General features: G+C 40.4%; 2 protein-coding genes across 6 annotated transcripts; one reads left to right on the top strand and one right to left on the bottom strand.

Annotated features, from left to right (window-relative positions):
- The first annotated feature begins 479 nt into the window (after window positions 1-479).
- LOC109489097 (putative UDP-GlcNAc:betaGal beta-1,3-N-acetylglucosaminyltransferase LOC100288842) lies at window positions 480-2,818 on the top strand. The gene is made up of 2 exons (XM_034663723.1): window positions 480-485; window positions 1,715-2,818. Exons 1-2 carry the CDS (start codon window positions 480-482, stop codon window positions 2,816-2,818), a joined length of 1,110 nt encoding a protein of 369 aa, XP_034519614.1.
- PSMD5 (proteasome 26S subunit, non-ATPase 5) lies at window positions 1,934-25,343 on the bottom strand. 5 transcript variants are annotated; one of them, XR_004626566.1, is made up of 12 exons: window positions 25,020-25,343; window positions 18,988-19,168; window positions 17,749-17,862; window positions 17,184-17,312; window positions 15,296-15,405; window positions 13,856-13,998; window positions 12,777-12,968; window positions 10,159-10,268; window positions 9,639-9,779; window positions 5,967-6,215; window positions 4,662-4,744; window positions 1,934-2,582 (listed from the first exon to the last, which is right to left on the bottom strand). XR_004626566.1 is itself a non-coding variant. In XM_034664425.1 (11 exons), exons 1-11 carry the CDS (start codon window positions 25,190-25,192, stop codon window positions 6,924-6,926), a joined length of 1,551 nt encoding a protein of 516 aa, XP_034520316.1. In that variant the 5' UTR covers window positions 25,193-25,343; the 3' UTR covers window positions 6,439-6,923. The 5 variants fall into 5 exon arrangements, 4 of the variants coding, with proteins under 4 accessions (XP_034520317.1, XP_034520316.1, XP_002916002.1 ...); XM_034664425.1 differs by lacking the exons at window positions 1,934-2,582; window positions 4,662-4,744; window positions 5,967-6,215 and adding exons at window positions 6,439-7,181; window positions 18,844-18,892 and having other exon boundaries at window positions 19,037-19,168; XM_034664426.1 differs by lacking the exons at window positions 1,934-2,582; window positions 4,662-4,744 and having other exon boundaries at window positions 5,966-6,215.
- Between the last annotated feature and the right edge of the window lie 9 nt (window positions 25,344-25,352).

The following is a 25,352-nucleotide window of genomic DNA, read 5'->3' on the forward strand; positions in this document are numbered from 1 at the left end:
ATGTTTAGTACATGTCTTGCACATGCATATACCAGGGAGCAGGAACTATGCCAAATGTTTAGTTTCTTGAGAGCACTCCAAAACAGACTGTATGACTTTTCTCCTTGTGTGATAATGAGTGGAGGGGTGATGTAGGAGAACTGCTCTTTCAACTCCCACACTTCACCAGGAATTCAGCATAAAGGCAAGGGGTCAGTTTCGAGAGGTACACAGGTTGGAAGTGTTTGAACAGGTTTGTGTTCTTTGTTCTGGATTCACTCTAGCTGTAACATAATATGCACTTGCTTTCCTATGGAGCCAGCAGGTATTCTGGGACAAAAGCTCAGGTTGATTCGGAAGAAACTTTATCCTTAAAGTCTCAGGCACAAAGTACTTCACGTCTATTGCTGTTAGACTGGAATGATGCTCAGCTACATTTGGGCATCATTTGTCATCTGGACTCAATAATTTCCAAAGCCCTGAAATTGCTCACAGACAACATGCAGGTAAGTTTCTTAAATCTTTGAAGCATTTGATATTTATTAAAATAGGCTTTGAGAAAGCTGAAGTTTCTTCTGTGTGCAAATCATCAGCGTTGAGAAAATGGAAAGGAGTTCAGATTATAATTGCAGGGGTTCGTTTTGTTTTGTTGTTCTTTTCCAATTCAGTAGACATAGAAAAGGAAAAGATGAGAGGATTCTCAGTGGTTAAGAGTGAGCTTCGGAATTTCGCGGACTTGAATTCAAATCATAGCCCTACCTTTTGTACTTACCCATTGAGTGATCTTCAGCAAGTTATGAAACTTGGATGCTTACGTTAATTTTGAAGATAACCTATCTAAAAGGGTTATTACCAGGGCTAAATGAATTAAGGCATGTAAAGTGCTTAGCACAGGGCACACTGCAAGTGCTCATAAAAGGTTACTGTTATTATGGGAGGCTTTGTCAATCGAAGCTCCAGTAGAAATTTAATTCCTTTAATGTTCCCTTGCTCTGTTACGTTACAGTACTATGTTTATCCTTCCAGATGGAAAGTTTCCATCTTCTCTGATGATGTGGAGCAAATTTGGCACAGGTCCATCTTAGCTCTCCGAAGGGGTGCTACGCAGCTAGCGGGAATTTGCCCATATTGATAGATGTATCAGATGGATTAGGGGACATTGCCAAGACAGACAATGTCAGAATTCAGTTATTAGATTAAATTGGAAAGTCATACTAGAAGGATGTAAATGTTTGATAGTAGCCATTGTTCACTGGCCAACAAAAGCAACTACTTCATGGAAAATTCGCCCTTGACTTTTGCAATTAGAGAAGAAACTGATCCAGTGCTTCACTTCCAGAAAGAACATCATATATCTTCCTGTAGGTTTTTAGCACAATGCTTGCTACTTTGTATCCATGTGCTATGTCTGAGTCCTCGTTGCTTCTCAAGAGTCTAACACAGTGCCTTGCATAAAGTAGGCTTTCATCCAAACAAGGGAGAAAACAACCAACTAACATTTTATTCAGTTTCTACTTTGTGCCGAACACTGAACTCTGCAGCACTGGAGGAGAGACGCATGATGCCACCTGTCCAAGGGGCCATGATCTAGTGGGAGAGACATATAACAAAAATAAATCAGAAATCCCTAAAATAGTGTATTCAAAGGCTGTAAGAAGTACTTATAGCATTCAGTGGGGGCAAAAACAAGAATGGAGATGAAGTTTGAATGAACATGTGTTTTCTTCTTATTTAGGTGACATTCTGCAGGATCCGGACTCACCAGTGGTGTTTCATTCTATTTAATGTTATCCTATTCCATGCCTTGCTTTTTGGGGCTGATTTTGTGGAAGAATACTTTCTGCATGCTTTGCCTTATATAGATATGAAAGTTCTCGAAATAAAGGATAAGGCAAGAAAATTGAACGTGGAACCCCTAAGAAGTAATCTTTCCAAGTATTATATCCTGAGCCAGTCAGAGGTGTGTCAAGGGAAGAACATATTTTTACTCTCTCTTATCTTCAGTAGCCCAGGAAATGGAACAAGGAGAGACCTCATCAGGAAAACCTGGGGTAACGTGACCAGTGTCCAAGGGCACCACGTTCTCACACTGTTTGCTTTGGGAATGCCTGTTTTGGTAACTACTCAGCAAGAGATAGACAAAGAGTCCCATAAAAATACTGATATAATTGAAGGAATCTTCTTGGACAGCACTGAGAACCAAACCCTGAAGATCATCACAATGATGCAGTGGGCTGTGACTTTCTGCCCTAATGCCCTATTCATTCTCAAGGTTGATGAAGAGATGTTTGTCAACCTACCAAGCTTGATAGACTATCTTCTCAATCTGAAAGAACACCTTGAGGATACCTATGTAGGAAGAGTTATCCATCAGGATACACCCAACAGAGACCCCAATAGTCAAGAATTTGTCCCTTTTAGCGAGTACCCAGAAAAGTACTACCCAGATTACTGCAGTGGCGAGGCCTTTATTATGTCCCAAGATGTGGCTCGGATGATGTTTGTGGTTTTCAAAGAAGTACCCATTATGGTTCCTGCTGATGTGTTTGTAGGGATTTGTGCCAAGTCCATTGGCCTTATACCCATCCACAGTTCAAGGTTTTCTGGGAAAAAGCACATCAGATACAACAGATGTTGCTATAAGTTCATTTTTACGTCCTCAGAAACTACAGATGCTGAAATGCCCCTGGCATGGAAGGAAATTAACAGTGGGAAAGAATGTACCCTGTTTGAGACTTACTACGGGCTCATTTCCTGCAAACTTCTGACATACCTTGACAGCTTTAAACGTTTTCACATGAGTACCATAAAAAACAATGGCATGTATTCTGGTGATTAGGACATTTTTTTTTTGCTTTTTCTTATAAATGTGTTCTTTTTAAATTAACTCATACCTTGTTACAGAAAGCATCCCTCCCCTTCCTTATGTTTGTATAGTTTCTCTTAGCAAGTTGCAGAATGTTATTAGGGCTGTGATGTACGACATCATATTGAGATCTCATTTTATGAAATTTAAGTTGATAGAGCATGATTCTTTTAAAAATAAAACCTTTTTGGGCACCTGGGTGGCACAGTCAGTTAAGCGTCCGACTCTTATTTTCGGATCAGGTCATGATCTCACTGTCGTGAGATCAAACCCCACACGGGCTCTGCACTCGGCGTGGAGTCTGCTTGATTTAAGAATCTTTCTCCTTTTCCCTCTGCCCCTCCCTGCTGCTCTCTCTGTTTCTCTCTCTAAAATAAATAAATAAATCTTTAAAAAAACAACATAAATCCAGAAATGAGAGAACATTAAATTTAATTATAACCAGAAGTCTTGTTTCTCTTTACAGTTAGTGAATTTGTAAACATCATATTCTGTAGAACTGTCATGACTCGGCAATAGCAATGGTGATTGATTTTTGGGAATGCTCAGAATTGAAGGAAAACACTCAGGAATGTGTTAACAAGTTTTCATCTTGGATGTAAGCAAATATTTTAGTAATCGGGTGGTGGAATTACACTTAACTTGAAAGTATTAACCACCTAGTATATGTTAACTTAAACCATACCAAAGATTTGGATCTCTAACTCTTTGTAAAGCAATTTTCTTCAAGTCCTAGTTAGACACTGCTTTACAGATGGGATGTAACAAATTCACGTTTCATGTTATGTGTATACTCTCCATTAGTTTCCTAGGAATGCTGTAAGAACGTACCACAAACTGAGTGAACTAAAAGAACAGAAATGTATTTGCTCAAAGTTCTGGAGACTAGATGTCTGAAATCAAGATGTTGGCGGGACCCTGCTCTTTTTTTTTTTTTTTTTAAGATTTTATTTATTTGAGAGAGAGAGAGAGACAGCCAGCGAGAGAGGGAACACAAGCAGGGGGAGTGGGAGAGGAAGAAGCAGGCTCCCAGCGGAAGAGCCTGACGTGGGGCTCAATCCCAGAACGCTGGGATCATGCCCTGAGCTGAAGGCAGACGCTTAACGACTGAGCCACCCAGGCATCCCAAGGACCCTGTTCTCTCTGAAGCCTATAGAAGGTAGACTCCTTGCTTGTCTTTTCTAGGTTTGGTGGTGGGGAGCCATCCTTAGCATTCTTTGGCCTACAGACAGATCACTTTAATCTCTGTCTCCATCTTCACACATGCCTTCTCCTGTGTGTCTGTGACTTCATGTAATCTTCCCTCTGTGCTGTGTCCAAATGTTCCTGCTCTAAGGACACCAGTCATTGGACTGGCACCCAAATGACCCCATCCTACTTTGATTATATCAGCAAAAACTATTTCAAAATAAGGTCACATTAGGAATCAGGGGTTAGGATTTCAACATTATCTTTTTGGGGGGACACAATTCAACTTACAACACACTTTCTGATTTCTCTTGTATAAAGACTAAGCACTGTATCAATAGCTCCCATCCTGGGGTTCTTGGGATTTTAGGTGTCCCCAAAGTAATACACTTTGCACATCCCTGCCATGACACTTATTAGATCATATTTTTTGATATATTACTAAAATATACTGAGCCTCAGTTTATGTACAAAATCAATCTTGTAGGACTTGTGGACGAAATGAGATATGTCAAGCATTTAGCATTGGATTTGGCCCCTAGTAAACGTCCAATAAAAGGATGAGGCAGCATTTAAAAACGTATGTTCTGAGTTAAACAGCCTAGGTTCAAATCTTGGCTCCACTTACTTGCTATGTGATCTTGTGCAAGGTCCTTCATTGTGCTGTGCCTTGGCCTCAGGTGTAAACAGGGAAATAGCAGTATTTTATTCCTGGCAGAGGAAGGATAGCAACATGAGTTAATAGATGAAAAGTTATTTATTTTTTGGGGTGGGGGAAAAGCAGAGGGAGAGGGACAAGCAGACTCCCTGCCGAGCAAAGAGCCTGACTCAGGGCTCAATCTCACAACCCTGAGATCATGACCTGAGCTGAAATCAAGAGTTGGATGCTTCACTAACTGAGCCACCCAGGTGCCCCTGAAAAACTTTTAGAACAATGCTTAACAAACATTTGTTTGCTATTATCTTCAAAATATAATCAAGTAACACATCTGACTAGCCACCAGGAAGCCAGGTGAACATTCTAGCTCTGGAGTGTGCAATTTGTCAGAAATAGTAGCTACTATTAGTAATAATGATAAAGAATTTTGTAATTTTCCCCTTTTAAGTTCCAGGGTTTGGTCATATTGCCTTGTAGTTCCCCAAATGTTTCTTGTTTTCATGTCTGGGCCTCTGCTTGCCCTGCTACTCTCTGTTATTTTTTACTTGACTCTCTCCTACTGGTTCTTCAAGATTCAGGTGTTTCCTTCTCTGGAGAACCTTCCTTCAAATCTTGGGTAGGTGTTTCCTGTTTTTCTCTATTATTGTACTTACTATACACTAATGTTCTATTTCTAACAGAAATTTGTTTCTCTTTTCCTCCACTATTAGTCGCTTGCTACCTGGGTGATTTTGAGATAAGCTACTTAGTTTCTCTGAGCCTGGGTTTCTTCATCAGTGAAATACAGACGTAAAAATGTAAACGAGATGAACTTAGCACTTAGGACAGTGTCTAACACTTTTCCCAATGCCAAGCATGATGAGCAGTTAATAGTGTTTATTAAATGCAAAATAAAATAATTTGCAAATCTTATTTAATCTTAGAAAAAAGAAGTCACAGATACAAAATCAGAGTGAGTGTGTAGGCCACACATAGGAGAGAAGGCAACTCTCTGAACTCTGATATTAAATGAATAAAATCAACATCATGAATGAGATTAAACAAAAGTCATCTTAGAAATAGAATGTTTCTCTGGCCAGCAAAGACTTGGCTGTAGCCTAATTAGTGGTATTAGCTGTGGAGAAATGATCAGTATGGAAACAAACAAACAAAATATCAGAGATGGTAGAAATGAGATGATCCATCTGGGACAAGAGAATTCCAGGCACTTGAGAACCATTTTGTTACAGAGCGGGAATGGTTTATCAACATCACCATGGCTTAAAAGATACCTACCTCTGGATTCTTCTGAATCACACTCTGATAGCACACTCATGCCGAAACGTCTGACTGGTGAGTGGTGTGCAGAGCGCTTTTCCGGTTAGAAAGCAGGGCAATGGAAACAGGTGGGAACATTTTTTTTGTCAATGAAAAGAAAGTGCATCCTTTGTTAATCAATGTGATGGCATCCTGGTTTATATACAGTGTCCTGCCATCTGACTCTGGTTATTAGGAGTCAGTGTCTCTCTCTCTGAATTGGTGGATCTGAAAGATTAAAAGCAAAACCCTCAACAATGATGATCTACAAATAAGTAAAACAAGAGTTTGGGGAATCTTTCTGCTTTAGCATGTAACACTCCTTCCAAACCACGACATAGTAAAATTCAATGACAAACAACAAAAATAGCAAAGAACATTAGAAACATTTTTAAAAGATTTATTGTTCATTTTCCAAAGGAATACAATGGTAACAAAAAATCCAAAGACACCATATTAAAAGTATTTATTCTTACTATGGAGAACATAATTTCAAGATTTCATATTGTTTTCCAAAGAATATTTATAGCTGAGACATTGAAAGTGGAATCAGAAAGGCAAAAAGGACCAAAAAGAAAAATAAAGGTGGTAAAGAGAATTCAGAAACAATTTGGTTCCATTCTATTTGAAGCGAATTTTAAATAAGACAGTAAGTAATTCCACGAAAATTTTCTGGGAGAAAAAAACCTCCATCTTGGAAAGATTAAGGCAGTCAGAAGAATCTGAAAAACACCCCAGTGCAATTAAGACCACGTTTGCCTGCTTTCCTGTTTGCACACTGTGTTTCCATGCAGAAACACCACAGATGTAGTGATATAATTACGTTAGACACTCCATGATAATTCTGGGGGAAGGGAAGCTTCTCTTTTGTAAAATACAGGTGAAGTCAAATGCCTTAGGAGTTTTGGTCAAAAACGGTCTAGACTCTAGAGGAAATCATTCAGCTCCTTCCACGGCTGTTGTGGAAATAGGTTTCACATAGTATGGACCTTCACTCAGGTAAGTTCTGAGCCTCAAATAATTTGGGTTCCCAAAGATTTCTGCAATTGTCTTGGAATTGGCAAGTGCTTTCACCAGTTCGTATTTGGCATCTTTTGAAGCTTTGTCATGCTCCACAGACCGGTCCATCACATACTCCACAAACCCTGGACTATTAAACATAAGTTTCTGAGCCCAGGGTTGATTTGCGATGGCCTGAAATGGAAAGCAGAAAGATCACAACTCCTCTGAGCCTTAAGAAGTTAAATGTGTTACTCAGAGAGCACAATCCTTAGGAAAAAAATTGGGCAAAATGAACCTTAAAAATGTTACCTTTTGGGCTACCTGGGTCGCTCAGTCGGTTAAGCGCCTGACTCCTGATTTCAGCTCCGGTCATGACCTCAGTGTCCTGGGATTGAGCCCCATGTTGGGCTCCACACTCAGCAGGGAGTCTGCTTGAGATTCTCTCTCTCCCTCTGACCCTCCCCCCACTCACACTCTCTCTCAAGTAAATAAAAACAAATCTATAAAAAAAAAATGATACTTTTTGCCTAAATAAATTCCCTTCTGAAAATCTAAGTTAAGAAAATAATCTAGGGGGGGCACCTGGGTGGCACAGTTGTTAAGCATCTGCCTTCAGCTCAGCGTGATCCCGGTGTTCTGGGATCGAGCCCCACATCAGGCTCCTCCGCTGGGAGCCTGCTTCTTCCTCTCACACTCTCCCTGCTGTGTTCCCTCTCTCACTGACTGTCTCTCCTGTCAAATAAATTAAAAAAAAAAAAAAATCTAGGGGTGCCTGGATGGCTCAGTCAGTTAAGCATCTGACTCCTGATTTTGGCTCAGGTCATGATCTCAGGGTCATGAGATCAAGCCCCATGTTGGTCTCTTGTTCAGCGTGGAGTATGCTTGTCCCTCTCCCTCGGCTCCTGCGCCCACTCATGCGCATTCTCTCTCAAATAAATAAATAAATAAATTCTTTAAAAAAAAGAATCTAAATGTTAAGAAGTTTTGTATACAAAGATGTTTATTACAGTGTGAGTTATAAATATCTAATAGTGGAGGGGATGAGAAGTAAATTATGATATATAGCAAGAAAAAATAAACATTAAGAATAATGTTTATAAAGAATAGGTAAATCTATGATATTAGAAAAGTAGATCCAAATTATATACATGGCATAATTACAACAGTAGAAAAATAAAAACAAAAACTAGAGAAGAAAAGACTACCCTGAAGAAACTCTCATACGGGTGCACAAGATAATATTTTTGAGAATGTTCATTGTAGTACCATTTGTAATAGACAAATACTGAAATCTTCATAGATAAAATGATTCACTGTGGCTATACAATGAAATAATGACTTTTTTTTTTTTTAAAGACTTTATTTATTTAGAGAGTGCAAGTCAGGGAGGGGCAGAGGGAGAGAGAGAATCTCAAGCAGACTCCACACTGACTGCAGAGCTCAACTGGGGCTCAAACTCACAACCCTAAGATCATGACCTGAGCTGAAATCAAAAGTCAGACACTTAACCAACTGAGCCATCCAGGTGCCCCTGAAATAAAGATTTTCTAATTGCCACTTTTAATATACACAAACCTTAGAAACAATGTTGATGAGAAAAGAAGGATATGAACAGCATGATACCATTTACAAAGTTTAAGAATATGCAAAATACCGTAATTTGTTTTAAGATACACACATATGTAGCAAAAGTATAAAATCATGCATAGGCGTGGAAACCACGAATGCATGACAGTGATTACATCCAGAGAGGGAGGAAGGGGAAGAGGTTGGCAGAGATTGGAAAATATTACTGCTGTCTGAAATGTTTCACCAAAGCATGCCTAGGTGGCTTAGTTGGTTAAATGTCTGTCTTTGGCTCAGGTCATGATCTCAGGGTCCTGGGATCAAGTCCTGCATTAGGCTCCTTGCTCAGCAAGGAGTCTGCTTCTCCCTCTCCTTTTGCCCCTCCCCCACTCGTGCATGCACTCTCTCTCAAATAAAATCTTAAAACATTTTTTTCACCAAAAAAAAAGTAAATAAATACTAACACTAAAAGGAAATACACAAAACAGGTCTGACTTTAAGTGATTTCAAAAATTCCTACTTCGCAATGTTTTCCGAATTCTAAAATAATAAATAAGCAGCTTTTATGAGAACTGACACTGCTTAACTCAACCTTGTGGGTCTGGGCAAAGCTTGCTGAAGACATACCTGAGCTAGTCCTTTAAGAATGAGTAAGAGGTTAACAAGCAAAGCTGGGGACAGTGTTGAATGTAAAGGGCACATAAAGGTCCAGAGATATGAAGCAGTTTGGTATCACTAGAGCATTAAGTACCAGAAGGGGAATGGCAGGAAATAAGGCTCAGGAAGAAGACTAGGGCTGGGTCAATAAAGGGCTCGCCTGATGGCAGATAAGCATCTGGAATTAATTCTGTGATCCCACAGAATCCTGTCCAAACCTCTGCCACAATACCTAATATCTTTAACTGAAACAATCTGTTTACGCATCTGTCTCCCTCATTAGTCTGCACTAATAGCATAGGGCAGAACCTGCACTACGCACTGGTATATTCTAGGGCATGGCAGAGACACTGGCTCATTCTAAGCACTCACATGCTGAACTAGCTTCATCCCTGAAGGACCCGTGAAAAAGAAGAGGATGCTTACCGTGAACACTTTTAAGGCAGCGCAGTGCAGTTCAGGGAAGGGTTGATTACTTATGCCACGGAAGAGCTCCAGTGGATCCCGGGATAAAGAAGAAAACCAGGATTCTGTCATCCGCAGGAGGTCATCAGTCTGCTGCTCAGGCTACAGGACAGAAAGGGAAAATCTCAAGCCTTTGGAAGTCAGGAAGCCTGGGTCTGATGGCACGCTGTCCTTAGTTTGCTACGTGATCTGTGCTAAGTCTGAAGTATACTTTCCCAAACCCAGCTCAGACTTCCCCAGTTGTTTTTTGTTTTCCTGACAGGGTGATTAGGCAAGCTCTAGGGTCCTCTCTCTCTAGTTCTAACCTCGATGCCTCTACTTTAACTTAAAAAAATGTCACAAGTAATATGGTGAGGGTTATCTTCTTTTAATAAAAGTTGAGGAACATTTACATTAAGTTAACCAGTATTATGTTGACTTATACAGATTTTTTCTCCCAAACGTATCTCACTGTCCTTCATTAATTTCCCAATTTACTTACGGATATATAAAAAATAGATGAAATTGCATCCAAACACCTAATTTTGAGCTCCGTCGAAGCATTCTTTGCTTGATATCCTATTTTCATGAGCAAGCGCTCAAAGCGAGTTCCTTTGAAGGATAAAAAAATATTTTTTATTGTGGTAAAATTAATATAAGATTTATCATTTTAACCATTAAGTATACAGCTCAGTGACATTAAGTACATTCATGTTGTTGTGCAACCATCATCACTATCCCTCTCCAGAACTTCTTCATTTCAAACCATTAAACAGTAACTCCCCATCTCCCCCATCCCCTACCCTGATAACCAGTATTTTACTTTCTGTCTCTGTGTATTTGACTACTCTAAGTACCTCATATAAGCTGAATCATATAATACTTGTCCTTTTGAGTCTGGCTTATTGTACTTAGCATAATGTCTTCAAGGTCCCTACAAGTTATAGCATGTATGAGAATTTCATTCCTTTTTTTTGTTCCGACTGGTCCACGCCCAGCGTGAAGCCCAACATGGGGCCTGAACTCATGACCCTGAGATCAAGACTGGAATTGAGAGCAAGAGTCAGACACTTAACCACTGAGCTACCCAGGTGCCCCTCAGTCCTTTTTTTTTTTTTTTTTTTTAAGATTTTATTTATTTATTCGACAGAGATAGAGACAGCCAGCGAGAGAGGGAACACAAGCAGGGGGAGTGGGAGAGGAAGAAGCAGGCTCATAGCAGAGGAGCCTGATGTGGGGCTCGATCCCACAATGCCGGGATCACACCCTGAGCCGAAGGCAGACGCTTAACCGCTGTGCCACCCAGGCGCCCCAGCCTCAGTCCTTTTTAAGATTGGATATTTCACTGTATTGTATACACCACATTTTGTTTATCCATTTGTCCATCAATGAACATTTTGGATTGTTTCTATATTCTTGGCTATTATGAATAATGCTGTTATGAATACAGGTGTACAAATACCTCTTTTAATTCCCTCGGGTATATATCTAGAAGTGTATTTGCTGAACCATATGGTATACTTTTTAAAAAAGATTTTACTTATTTATTTATTTGAGAGAGTGAGAATGCACACAAGCCAGGGGGAGGAACAGAGGGGGAGGGGAAGAGAAGGCAAAAGAATCTCAAGCAGACTCCATGCTGAGTGCAGAGCCCGATGTGGGGCTCAATCTCAGGATCCTGAGATCATGATCTGAGCTGAAACCAAGAGTCAGTCACTCAACCGAGTCACCCAGGCACCCCTCTATGTATAATTTTTTGAGGAACCAACCACCATAATGTTTTCCACAGAAGCTGTACCATTTTGAATTCCCACCAAATATGCACTACGGTCCCAATTTCTCTACATCCTTGTCAACACTTGTTATTTTCTGTTTTTCTTGTCTTTTTTTGTCATAATAGCCACCCTGATGGGTATGAAGTGAACAATGTTCACTTTAAAGTATGCTTTCATATACTATGACCTCTACCAACCTAAACAAACACAAAAATTAAACGCATAGCTGAAGAGACCAAGTGACAGGCCTAAAACACACATTCATATGCAATACAGCATATATATATATATGCCAAACTGCAGAGGTTTTGGAATCAAAGGACCTGGATTTGAGTAGGAGATGACCCACTGTCTGTGTGATCTTAAAAATATTCTTAACTTCCCTGAGTTTCAGCTACCTTATCTATAAAATGAGAATGTCATAGTATGTTCTTTGCAGGACTGTAAAAGGATTACATGTCATAGGTAAAAGCACTTAGGAAAAGTATATACAACAAGGATACTAGTTGTGATACACAACGGCATACTAATTTTCAATTCAAGATATATTTCATCAAGGTTTTAATAGTGACCACATTATTTTTTGTATATAATTCAGGAGTGTTTTAAGATACTCATGGATGCAGCGTAAAAGTATCATTCTTAACATAGAATTTGCAACAAATTTTTGTTTCTTTTTCTTCTTGGACATTACAAATATAAAACAAACGTGTGTTTTCATTAAATATTCACAATCCCAAGAAGCAGTTGTTTACCCTTTTTATGAATGAATGAGGAAAAGAGGGCCTATAGCAATGAAGTGAGGATATGAAGTTCAAAAAGCAAAGTCAGTGTTGGAACTGGGACATGAACCCAGGTCTTTCTGACTCCAGGCCACAGTCTCTGGACCAGGAATACCATCAAGGAGGGTGTAGAGGGGACACAGTGCTTGGTCTAGCCAAGTAAAAGATAAATAAACAAAAATTTGATAATAATTATGAGACTTTCTAGGGATGAGTCCAAGGTCACAGTAAGAAGACTGCTGTCTCCAAGAGCAATTTCTACAATGTAGTTAATGTGCCAGCAAATGAGCTTATATATTGAATCCTTGTCAAAATGAAGATACCGGGGTGCCTGGGTGGCACAGCGGTTAAGCGTCTGCCTTCAGCTCAGGGTGTGATCCCGCGTTATGGGATCGAGCCCCACATCAGGCTCCTCCGCTATGAGCCTGCTTCTTCCTCTCCCACTCCCCCTGCTTGTGTTCCCTCTCTCGCTGGCTGTCTCTATCTCTGTCGAATAAATAAATCTTTAAAAAAAAAAAAAAATGAAGATACCCCTAAAGAAAGCCAAAATAAGGCATACCAACCTGTTTTTTGTAAAACTTGTTTTCCTTCAACATTCGATCCCAGGATTCCAATTGTGTCCACTGCTACACCAATCATGGTGGGGTCCTGACTTTCAGTCATTTCAAAGACTTTTTCCACAAAGATAGGATAACGCTCACAGATCTGTTGAGGACTATCCATGATAGCCAGGTTTCCAAAAAACTTCACAAATCCTAAAGGTATTTACAAAAAACATATGTTAATAGAGAAGGAAGACCACATAAATTGTGGGCCTTATGTTTTCATAGGGGCCGTACTGAACTACCAGCCAGGAAGGGGAGAATAGTTATAGTACTGTACTCAGTTGACCGGCAACCAGACAGCCCATAAGGAGATACCGAAGGACCTGTGATGTGTGGTGCTGAGAACAGAAACCCCAGGGTGTCAGTGGAGCTGGATTTAAATACTAAAGCACTGTCATATGCAAGAGGAAGAGCAAAGAACAAGGACCACTGGATACAAACTATAGGAAAACAAGTTTGGAGTGATTGTTTGAAGAATTTTTTTTTTTTAAATAACCTCTATGCCTAATGTGGGGCTTGAACTTAACGATTCTGAGATCAAGAGTCACATGTCCTACTGACTGAGGCAGCCAGGCGCCCCAAGAAATGTTTAAACAGAGATGTTCATCGATGAAGTAAGCTAGGCTACCTAAGGAAGGAATACATTTCCAATTCCTGCAAGTGCTCAAGAAAAACTAATTAGCCATGTCCTAGAACAGCATGGCTGAGTAGATCCTATGTTAGATAAAGATTCCACCAGAGTTCTGCTGAATCTGTGAAATACACTATAAATGTCATTAGTAGTATTTTTATTTATGTTGCAACTGACTGACGTTTGAAAGAAACTATCCTAACGCTCTAAACAGCAATGGTATTTCCAGAAAATCAGAATCAATAGTGCACGGCTCCCAGGACAACAGATTCTACCTCATTAAGGGACTGTGGGTATAACCTAAAGGGAATCTGCTCTAAAGAAAAAATAATCCCTGGCCTCTCCTGTCAGAGATAACTCAGAAAAAATATACACCATCATTTTCACAGAAATCAGTATTTCTTACCTGGCAAATAGAAACTAGAGAAAGGGTCTGAATCTGCCCCAACAATTATATTAGAAATCTGATCAATTACTCCTTCTTGAGCAAGGTACTGTCGTCCATGATGAGTATATGCCAGTGATGTCACCATTTCTATACAGGTGGCTCTGAAATGCCAAGATTTTGCATAGTTTATATAGCATATAACATAGTTTTATACATTGCTTCTATAGGCTATCTCACTTAATTGTTTTAAACTGAAAGGTCAGTAATCCTGGCTCTACTTTTCAGATGAGGACACAAGGATGAGAAAATTGCAGTGATTTGTTCAGAATCAAATTGTTATTACAAGCTAGAGTTTAGACTTAAATTTTTTTTTAAAGATTTTATTTATTTATTTGACAGAGATAGAGACAGCCAGCGAGAGAGGGAACACAAGCAGGGGGAGTGGGAGAGGAAAAGCAGGCTCATAGCAGAGGAGCCTGATGTGGGGCTCGATCCCATAACACTGGGATCATGCCCTGAGCCGAAGGCAGACGCTCAACCGCTATGCCACCCAGGCGCCCCTAGACTTAAATTTTGATCTTCTGAGTTGAGGCCCATTACTATTTCCACTGTAACAGAGCTGCTTCCTAAAGAATTTTTTTTTAATTTTTATTTTGAAATGTCATGCATCTACGAAAGTAAAGAGATCAGTGCAGTAAGCCCCGATGTACCCATAATCCTGATTGCACAGCTATCAAGATTTTGCCTTACATACGATTTTGACAAGATTTTATTTTTCATCTTTTTTCTTCCATTTTTGCTGAATTATTTTAAAGCAAATTCTACTCATCTAGCCATTTTTCCCTGCATAATTTGGTATGCATCTCTAAAAAACATGAACATTTTCTCACACAATTATAATGCCATTTCCACGTATTTTAAGAATTGATAAAAATTCTTTGTAACACAAGCAGAGGGAGTGGGAGAGGAAGAAGCAGGCTCCCAGCAGAGGAGCCTGATGCGCGGCTCGATCCCAGAATGCCGGGATCAAGCCCTGAGCCGAAGGCAGACGCTTAATGACTGAACCACCCAGGCGCCCCAAAAGCCCATGTTTCTTCTATCATGCCATAGTGCTATTATTTAACAACGCCATAAAATGTGTAGGATAATCTATTAATACAAAATGGCAGTTATCATGTGATTGCAAAAGCACACATGCCTAAGGACAGGGAATACGGTTAATCTAAAGTAGTTGAATTGTCATGGTTGATTGGGGGGGGGGGAGCTCTGCTACATTCCAGTATACTGTCACAATATAACTTGAGTAATTTCTAAAGGCCCTTTCTTCAGGACAGCAGTCAAGAGATTGCAACCCAGGCCCAGGGTCTCATAGGGAAGATCACTCTTAAGTCCCAAGGCTGTTTCCCGGGCCTCCAAAAAAAAGACATTTTGTTTTAAGAGCTCTCTCAGCCAACATACCTGACCAGCACATCCTCCCCAGTCAGCTCTCTGAGGAGCTGGGTTACCAACCCACTGGTGGTACAGTAGGTTAAAGATTCTGGTGAAACAGAAGAAATCTCCACAATTAACTGAAAGAAAAAAACAACAACAGAAAAAGCAGAAAGGTCAAAACAGTCCCAAATCTGTTAGATCTCATTTTAAATTAAACACAGGACTAGGCACTTTATATAACTGAATTTTTTAAAAAAATCCATTATTTACCTCCGTAAGTAGAAAAACGTCAATGAACACATAAAAATTACTTTGGCACAGAAATATTCCATTATATCTGATTGTATCTGTGGGGTTTTTTTGTTTTGTTTTTTAAGAAATCGTCAATTCATTAATCAGGGTACGAAGGCTGAATCAGCAAAAAGATTGCTAAAAATCATTCATTCATTCATACATTCTATCAGTCGGTCATTCACGTACTCATTCCACAAGGTTGTCCTGAGGGCTTATGGAGAGATATAGGACACTGAAGGATTTTAAGCAGAGGAATGACAGAACCAGATCTGAATTTTAAAAAGATCATCCTGACTGCACCTGAAAACAGACTAGTGGTGTCAAAAATGGATGAGAAGAGACCAGTCTGGATGGAAATACAGTAGTCCAGGTGAGAGATACTGGTAGTTTAGACTAGGGTGGTGGTGGCTCTATCAGGGAAGAGAAGTGCATGGTTTAAGTAAAAACTGATAAAGCAGGATGATCTCATGGATATGTGGCAGGGAGAACAAGGCCTCACAGAGAATGAGCTCAAGGTCTAACACCCAACCATGCTGACTAGGATACAGAGCCAATGTGTTGCTGCAATTTTTGACTGGAGCATGGGCTGGGAAGGAAGCTTAGGAGTTTGGTTTGAGCCTGAGTGTGAGGGGCCTAGGATACATAGGCCAAAGGGAGAACAGTGAGTAAGCAGCTGGACATGAGGGTCTGAGCTCAGAAGAGAGGCCTGGGTTGGAGGTTTATGGAGTCATCCCAGATAGACAGGAACTGAGATCATACGAGGAGTAAAACTGCCTAGAAATGAATATACAGTGAGAACAGGGTTTGGGAATTCATCTTCATGAACTACAACAATTTAAAAAATTCAATAGAGGATAATGAGCCAGGAGACTGAGAAGAAATAGCTAGAGAGGCAGAAGGGAAGCCAGGATAGCATGGTACTGGGACATGCAAAGTAAAAAAGTGTTTTGAACAGGGAATTAGAACAAGGGTTCCATTTTGAATATGCAGCCTATTAACTGTACAGCCTGGGTCAGCTACTCCATCAACAGTGAGGTTAATGACGATCAAGTACAGGGTTTACCATAAAAACTGAAGACAAGTTATGTGGAGATTTAGCACAATGCTAAGTACAAAGCCCGTGCAAATGAGAGTCATTTCTCCATCTTACCACTATAACTACTCCAAAGTCTAGTTTTAACATTATCTCCTCTATTGTGTAGTACTTTATGGAGTGCACTGTAAATATTTTTTATAGGACTGTCTTACACACTAGGCTGGGAGGTCACCCCCACATCCCCAGCATCTAATATAGGGCCTAACACAGACTATCTGCTCAGTAAGTGCATGGTAAATAAGCCATCTTGCCTTCCAGTGTAAGCTCTACTGCATTCTGAATTGTAAGCATCAGAAAGTGTGCTTTCAGGGTCACCTGGGTGGCTCAGTCAGTTGAGTGTCCAACTCTTGATTTCGGCTCAAGTCATGATCTCAGAGTTGTAACATCAAGCCCTGAGTTGGGCTCCATGCTGAGTGTGGAGACTATTTAAGATTCTCTCTCCCTCTCCCTCCCTCTCCCTCTGCACACCCCCTGCATTAACGCACACACTCTCAAAAAAAAAAAAAATCATGCTTTTAGTCTTACCTCATACACCCTGTATCGAACAATGTCATTTGTTTTCATTACCCTTTTCAAATCATCCAGCAGATTGCTTTCAAATAAAGCCTCCAGTCCTGCTTGGGTTAGTGATATTCTTGACAGGGACTTAATGGCCTAATAAGGAAAGAAAATACCTCTTAAATCATAAAAATGCAGAATATTAATATCTACTTCATGAGATTGATGTGAAATTAGTGTGTGGACTGCATCTTGCACAATGAGCATTCACTATGTTCTAGCTATCATTATTTAAAACTGAAAAAGATACACAGTATTCCTTCTAGAAAACAGATGATGTAAATTTTATTTCTTATCAAGCAACCTAATATAAGCTCCATAATGGATAATTTAGATATGTGTATTCTAGAAAACAGAAGGGGTTTATTGGTATTCATTTGACACCATTTATTTATCTGATACCATCTATATTAGGTTACGAATTCAACTATACAAATCATCCCTCCTAAACTTCCACCTCTCAATCCAGAAGGCCTTCTTTTGTTTTTTAGGATACTCTGTGTGTTTAAGCTGATGGTTCTAGGTGACTCACCGCTTTAGCTACAGACAGATTGTCTCCACCAATACAATAAATGATCTGTTTTAGTAATTCAGCATTATTTAGAATCTCAGTAACAGCATCAGAATTTTCAACAATTCTTCCGACCTGAAATACAAAAGCAATCAGAAACTCCCTTGCTGTGCATTTATCTTAGGAATTACTGATTACAGCTATAAGACAAGCCATTAAAAAATTCAAAATGACCCAAATTCATTAAAGCTGAACACACTCCTGGTATAGTCACATTATTGAACAGAAAGAAAAAAATTAACGGCAAAGAGTTGAGACACTTCAGGGAGAGAAGACAATACAAATTCTAGTTCTATCAATTTTTAGCTACACTGCCGTTGGGCAAATTAACTAACTTCTTCGAACCTAATTTCTTATCTGTAAAATGAAAACACAATACTTAATTGCATGATAGTTATGACGACTAAAGGAGACTAAATAGGAAAAGTACCTACCACTGTGTCTAGCACATAAACGGTCAGAGAATCAATCAATACTTTCTCCTTTTCTGTTGAATTAATACTTCCACAGGAGAAAAGGAAAAACAGTACTTGAATGCCTACTGAATACTAACTGCTTGGGTCCTAACATCTGAACAAGATAACCCTCAGCAGCAGCTCTTCACCCAAATAATAGAGTATTTTGGTTACCAGGGTTTTAAGAGTTACTGTCTCAATTTCTTGGTTTAGTGACCTTTACAATAGTACTTTGTTCATGCCACTATAATAAGACCTAATATGGCAATTACTTTGTCTAGATTAGGAGCTCCTTGAAGGAAAGAAATAGGCTTTATTTATCTTGGTAGCTCTAACAATATATGGCACAATGCCTGGCGTGTAAAAGGAATTCAGTCAGTATTTGATGAACGAATATTTCAGACAATACTAACTAGAACTCATTACTTTAGCTGGGATCCTCCTGGTTATAGTTAGCTATGCACACTAGAACAGACTAGATACTTCCTAGGCACAGAGAAAGATCATGTTTTCTTCATCTCTCTGTCTTTGGCACCCAACACAGAGCCTGGTCCAAAGCAAGCGGTCACTAAATTTATTATGTGCTAGTAAAACTTCATACCTGGGACAGAGTGAGAATTTTTACGGAATCATCAGGGTGAGTCAGTCCCCTCTGAAGGTCAGCCCCGAGGTTCCGGGCCACATGAACTGGCTCCACAGCTTGGAGCNGTCAGTTCCTTTATTATGTGCTAGTAAAACTTCATACCTGGGACAGAGTGAGAATTTTTACGGAATCATCGGGGTGAGTCAGTCCCCTCTGAAGGTCAGCCCCGAGGTTCCGGGCCACATGAACTGGCTCCACAGCTTGGAGCAATCTCTCCAGAATTGATACACACAAAGTGGTCTGTTCCCTAAAGGAGACGTCATAGATCTCATTAGTTTGTGTCCTGCCAAGTACAAAGTAACAACCTATTAAGATCTGAATCCTGGTTCAATGAGATCTTCACCCTTTAAAATACTAACTTCAGGGGCACCTGGGTGGCACAGGTCATGATCCCTGGGTCCTGGGATCGAGCCCCATGTTGGGCTCCCTGCTCCCTGGGGAGCCTGCTTTTCTCTCCCCCTACCCCTGCTCATGCTCTCTATTTCTCCTTCTCTCTCAAATAAATACATAAAATCTTTAAAAAAATACTAACTTCTACTATTTTATTAAACATTTACTAAGTACCTATTATGTGCCATGCCTGTGCTGTGGCTACAAAGAAGAATATATATTCTGTAGCCTCAATGAGGTCAGTCTAATGGAAAATACAGAAGAACAGAAAGGCAACTATAATCAGGTGCATAAATGTTAGAGGTTAGGGTTGGAAGCTACGGGAGCTCAAAAAAGAACATGGAGACCAGGAAGTCCTCCCAGAGGGGTAATAGCTGAGCTAAATTTTAAGAAAAAGTGGGAATTATCTAGGAGGACAAAGGAGTTCCAGGTAGAACACATGAAGGGGCACAGAGGAATGAGGCAGTGCTATACGTTCAAGGGAGTATAAGGAACTCCATACCACTGGGGTAAGAATGGGAGAGAAGTGGGGAGAAGGTAAGAGGGGAGGTATGAATGGGGAGAAATGAAACCAGAAAAGATGCACAGAAGCCAGATCCTGATGGGTCTTTTTTGCTATGGAATTCAGACTTTTTCCAGAAGGCAATGGCAAGCCATGAAGTATATATAGAGTTTTTCAGTCGGAAGGCAGGTGATGAGGAAGTGAAACGGGGGAGTAGTAAGGAGGGATGGAGAAGAGGGAAAAGATTCAGGAGCAATGAAAGAGGTAAATTAATCAGAACTTGATGACTACCAGTTGTGGATACAGAAGATGTTTCAAAAATAACTTCCTTTTCTCTTAATGGTGCAGGTAAATAGCCCAGTACTCATACTATTAATAGGAGTATACAATTAAACTGATACCACTTTCTAAAAGTTGATTAAGCAATACATAGAAAAAGGCTTAAAAATGAACATAACTTTTTTAACTTAGGGATTCCACTTTGTATAACTGCACCTAAGGGAATAATCAAGAATGTTTATTACACCCAAGATAACTGAAACCATATGTCCACACAAGAATTTGTATGTGATGTTCATAGCAATAGAAACAACCCAAACGTACATCAATTAAACACAACCTGGTTTTATCCATCCAATGGAATATTATACAACATGGATGAAGTGTGAAATATTACACTAAGTGAAAGAAGCCAGACATAAAAAGCATCCTTTTGATGATGATTCCATTTATATGAATGTCCAGAACAGACAAACCTATAGAGGCAGAAAGCAGATTCCTGGATGTCAGGGGCTGGGGGACGGATAGAGAGGAGGAAGGGAGAGGAGGGACTGTTAATGGATATGGGTTTCTTTTCCTTTTTAAAAAATTGTGACTGTATATACCACAGCATTTACCATTTTAATCATTTTTTAATGTACAGTTCTGTGCATGAAAGTTCATTCACATTATTGTGCAACCATCACCATCAACCATCTCTAGAACTTGTTCATCTTCCCAAATGGAAAGCTCTGTATCTATTTTTTCTAAAGATCCATTTATTTATCTGAGAGAGAGAGAGCGGGGGGTAGGGGCAGAAGGCAAGGGAGAGGGAGAAACTGAGCAGGAAGCCCAATGCAGGGCTTCATCCCAGGACCCAATTCATGACCAGAGCCAAAGGCAGATGCTTAACCAACTGAGCCACCCGGGTGCCCCAAACTCTGTATCTATTAAATGCTAACTTCCCATTCTCCCCTCCCTGGAGCCCCCAGGAACCACCGTTCTACTTTCTCTCTCTATAAATGTGACTACCCTTGGTGCCTCATCTAATTGGAATCACATAATACTGTCCTTTTGTGACTGGCTTATTTCACTTAGAATGGGGTCTCCAAGTTTCCTCATGTTGTAACATGTGTCAGAAGTTCCTTCCTTTTTAACGCTGAATAATACTCCACCGTATATATTCACACTTTGTCTATTCATTCATCTGCTGGTAGATACTTGAATTGCTTTATTATTGTAATTTCAATTTGCATTTCCCTAATGACTAACGATATTGAGTATCTTTTCATGTGTTTATTTGCCATCCACATATCTTCTTGTTCAAATATTTTGCCCATTTTTAAATTGAATACTTTTCTTGTTACTGAATTTTGAGAGTTCTTTATGTATTCTGAATACAAGTCCTTTATCAGATATATTCTTTGCAAAGATTTTTCTCCATTTGTGACTTGCCTCTTTATTCTCTTAACTGTAACCTTTGAAGAGCAGAGTATTTAATTTTGATGAAACCAATTTATCAGTTTTTCCTTCTATGGGTCATGCTTTTGGTGTCACACCAAAGAAATCTTTGTTCAACCCAAGGTCATAAAAATTCTCTCCTAGGTTTTCTTCTAGAAGTTTTATAGTTTTAGGTTTTATATTTAGGCCTATAATCTCTCATACACTGTCGGTGGGAATGGAAAATGGTACAATTACTTTGGAAAACAGTTTGGCAGTTTCTTAAAAAGTTAAACAAACACCTACCATACGATCCAGCCATTTCACTCCTAGGTATTAACTCAGAGAGAAAAGAATATGTCTATGTAAGAACTTGTACACAAATGTTCAAAGCAGTATTATTTGTAATATAGTCAAACTGAAGACAGCTCAAGTGTTCACCAGCAGGTAAACTGATAAACAAATGCGGTACATCCATACAAGCAACTACTACTCAGCAATAAAAAAGGAAAGAAATATTCATCCACACCACATGGATAAATTTAAAATAATTATGAGGAGTGGAAGAAATCAGAGTACATACTGTGGGATTCCATTTATCTATCTATCTATCTATCTATCTATCAACTCTTTTTTTAAAAAAAGGCAAACTCATCTATAGTGATCAGTTGCTGCCTGGCTGAGGTGGAAAGGGATTACAAAGAGGCACAAGGAAACTTCTGGGGGTAAGGCATATCTTTGCTATCCTAACTGTGGTGATCGTTTCATGGCTGTATACATATGTCAATACTTGTCAAATTGCATATATTTTTTAAAGATTTTATTTATTTATTTGACAGAGAAACAGCACAAGCAGGCGGAGCGGCAGGCAGAGGCAAAGGGAGAAGCAGGCTTTCTGCTGAGCAGGGAGCCTGACGTGGGACTCGATCCCAGGACCCTGGGTCATGACCTGACCTGAAGGCAGACGCTTAACCAACTGAGCCACCCAGGCACCCCAAATTGCATATTTTTTTTTAAAAGATTTTATTTATTTGACAGAGAGCAAGAGAGCACAAGCAGGAGGAGCAGCAGGAGAGGGAGAAGCAGGCTCCCTGTTGAGCAAGGAGCCCGATGCGGGGCTTGATCCTAGGACCCTGGGATCAGGACCTGAGCTGAAGGCAGACGCTTAACTGACTGAGCCACCCAGGCGCCCCTGAAATTGCATATTTTATTATGCGGAGTTTATTTTATGCAAACTACATCTCAATAAAGCTTTTTTTTTTTTTTAAAGCAGCCATAGGTTAAGCTGTATAGTGCATAAATTTTAGGTCACATGTGGCCCTTTATACCAAAAAGCCAAAGAGTTAATCTACTATCTGTCTCCACGTTGTAAAGCAATAATCTTAGGACTTACATTCTATCACAAAAACTGTCAAGATTCTAGATTTACATCTATTAAATCAGACTCTGAACCAATATATAGCAACCTGGGTGGTTCTGCCAGGATAAAAGAAATAGATCTAGAGACTGCCAATCTACTATCTGCAGAAGAATTATTCCCACAAAATGCAATTGGTATCTACTATGTACCCAGTCCTGAATTACCCTGTTTTAAAATTTCCATTAAAATTGTTTCCTAGAGCACTGCTCCTTCATTAGGCAAAACACATCCCCCACGGACCTTATTCTTCAAACTCCCATTCATTTCATTTAATCAGCCTTGCGAGATCTGCGGGGCACAGCCTCCCTTCCTGGGGTTTTGGCTGGGACTGCGAGTTGCCCCGGCCACACCAACAGCAATAGATCCCTACTGTATCTTTGGTGTTAACTTATAGTATGATATTTGAAATTTTCTTCATCCATGATATAAAGCGATTGGACTAGGTGGCCTCTTTAAAATTTATGAGTCTGATCATCTATCTGGCATATATTGTACTATGTGCTACACCCTAAGAGGGATGCCGAGATGAACAAAATACATCCCGTGCATTCAAAGAATTTTCAAATTAGAAGTAAACACATAAAAAACTATAATATAATACAACAGTGTCAAGTAGCATTAACAGAAATGATGATAATGTCTCTCAGGAGATCTGAGGACCAGTGACTTGAAACTGGAGTGGCCAAGTGACACTTTTTGCAGGTGACAGCACTTTACCTGGGCTTTCAAGAATGGAAAGAATTTGGAGAGACGGAGGGCATTTCAGTTAGAGGGAACGGCAAGAACAAAGTTAGGAAAGTGCCAAGTCATGCTCAAGGGAAAGTAAATGGTGCCACATGGTAGCTGAAGCAGATGAAATATTCGTAGAGGAGTGGAGGGAAAAGATGAGCTGGAAAAGTAGGATGGAAATATACTGTAAGGGCCCAAATGCCAGAAAAAGAAGTCATGATTTCACACTGTAGACAATGGGAAACCATGGAAAAGATTTGAGACAAACGACCCAAGAAGTTAACTGTGGTTCCTGTGTGGGAACAACATGCTGGACAAGGAAGCTTAAAGGTAGTGAGTCAGACTAATGCAAGAGACCTAGCAAGAGGGAGAAAAAGAGGGACAGAAAAGAGATATTTCATAGGCAGAACCGGATAATGTTAACTAATGGATTTAATGAAGTGCAACACGTATAAAAAAGGGAGGACTCTCAGAAGGATATTGCCAAGAAAGCCCCCTGAAATCACCCAGTATTGATCCAGTGATTTTTTACCTTTTCAAGTAGAAGGGTCACTTTTACATTTCTGGATCACAAACATTTGTAAACTGTTTTAAATTATCAAATGATCAAATACAAAGTGCTTTTTAATCAAACAGTACATATGTGCATAAAATGAAAAAGTTGCCATCCTAAGTCCCACTTCTGTATTAATAGTTTCTACTGTATCTTTCGGATATTCTCGGTGTTATACTAGTCTGTGTACTGGAGGTGGGGGCGGGCGATTGAAATCCTTAAAAACGTTACCCATAATGGGATCATAAACTCACACAATTTTCCTTTTTCATTCAACAACATGGAGGTTTTTCCATGTCCACATATATAGATCGACCTCAATTTTTCTACCAGCTGCACAGGGCTACACAGTAATGTATCATAATTTATTTCCAACCCCTTTTAATGGCTATTTGGATTGTTTCTAGTTTTTTTGCTGTCACCTTCTGCCATGCATCTCTCTCTATATATAGGACATTTTGAGTGCGAGCATACCTGCCTGTTCAATGCCTAAGGATCAAAGATACGTTAATTTAAAATGTGGATGGATCTTGCCAAATTGCCAGGATAGGACCCCTTCTTAAGAGAAAAAAGTCAAGACCCGTACACACGATTGCGGAGCTTCCTTCTAGGTGGGCAACCTCGCTTTCCCTCTCCAATTCCTATTTCAAGGATGAAAGGCAATGAGGCCGGGCGACGCCCAGGGGCGCACAACTCACGCTGGACTTGAGCCCCGTGTCTGGCCTCCCGACCCACGGTCCCTCCCGCTAAAGTGTCCGCGATTTCTTTACCCTCCCTGCGGCTGGGGAGAGCCCCTCCCCTCCTCGCAGCCACCCTCGCCTCCAAGCTCGGGGTCGTCTCACCGGTGGTTCTCGTTGAGCAGGGAGAAAAGCGGGCCGAGGCGCATTTCCGCCGCTTGCTCGCGGAGCTCGCTGAGCGGCAGGGTCTGCAGCACCGAATGAAGCGCGCGCAGCTCCTCCAGCGGCGCTTCCAGTCGCGATACCTCCCTCAGCAGCTCCAGCGCCTGGGCCGCCATCGTGCCCCTCCCGCCGGGGCTCGCGGGGCTGCCGGCTGCGGGATCCCGGCGCGCCGCTTCGAGCCTCGCGAGATCTGCGGGGCGCAGTCTCCCTTCCCGGGGTTTCGGCCGGGACTGCGAGCTGCCCCGGCCGCACCAATAGCAATGTGGGGCCGGCGGG

Source organism: Ailuropoda melanoleuca, chromosome 7 (assembly GCF_002007445.2).
Source record: "Ailuropoda melanoleuca isolate Jingjing chromosome 7, ASM200744v2, whole genome shotgun sequence".
NCBI classification, from domain to species: Eukaryota; Metazoa; Chordata; class Mammalia; order Carnivora; family Ursidae; genus Ailuropoda; species Ailuropoda melanoleuca.

Excerpts from the sequence above, each read along its gene's own strand:
- PSMD5 (XM_034664425.1), bottom strand. The coding sequence starts at position 25,192 with ATGGCGGCCCAGGCGCTGGAGCTGCTGAGGGAGGTATCGCGACTGGAA. Across the intron at positions 17,863-18,843 it reads AAATTCTCACTCTGTCCCAG|GTCGGAAGAATTGTTGAAAA; the intron begins GTATGAAGTTTT and ends TTTGTATTTCAG. Across the intron at positions 10,269-12,776 it reads ACAAGTTTTACAAAAAACAG|GAACTCGCTTTGAGCGCTTG; the intron begins GTTGGTATGCCT and ends TATCCTTCAAAG.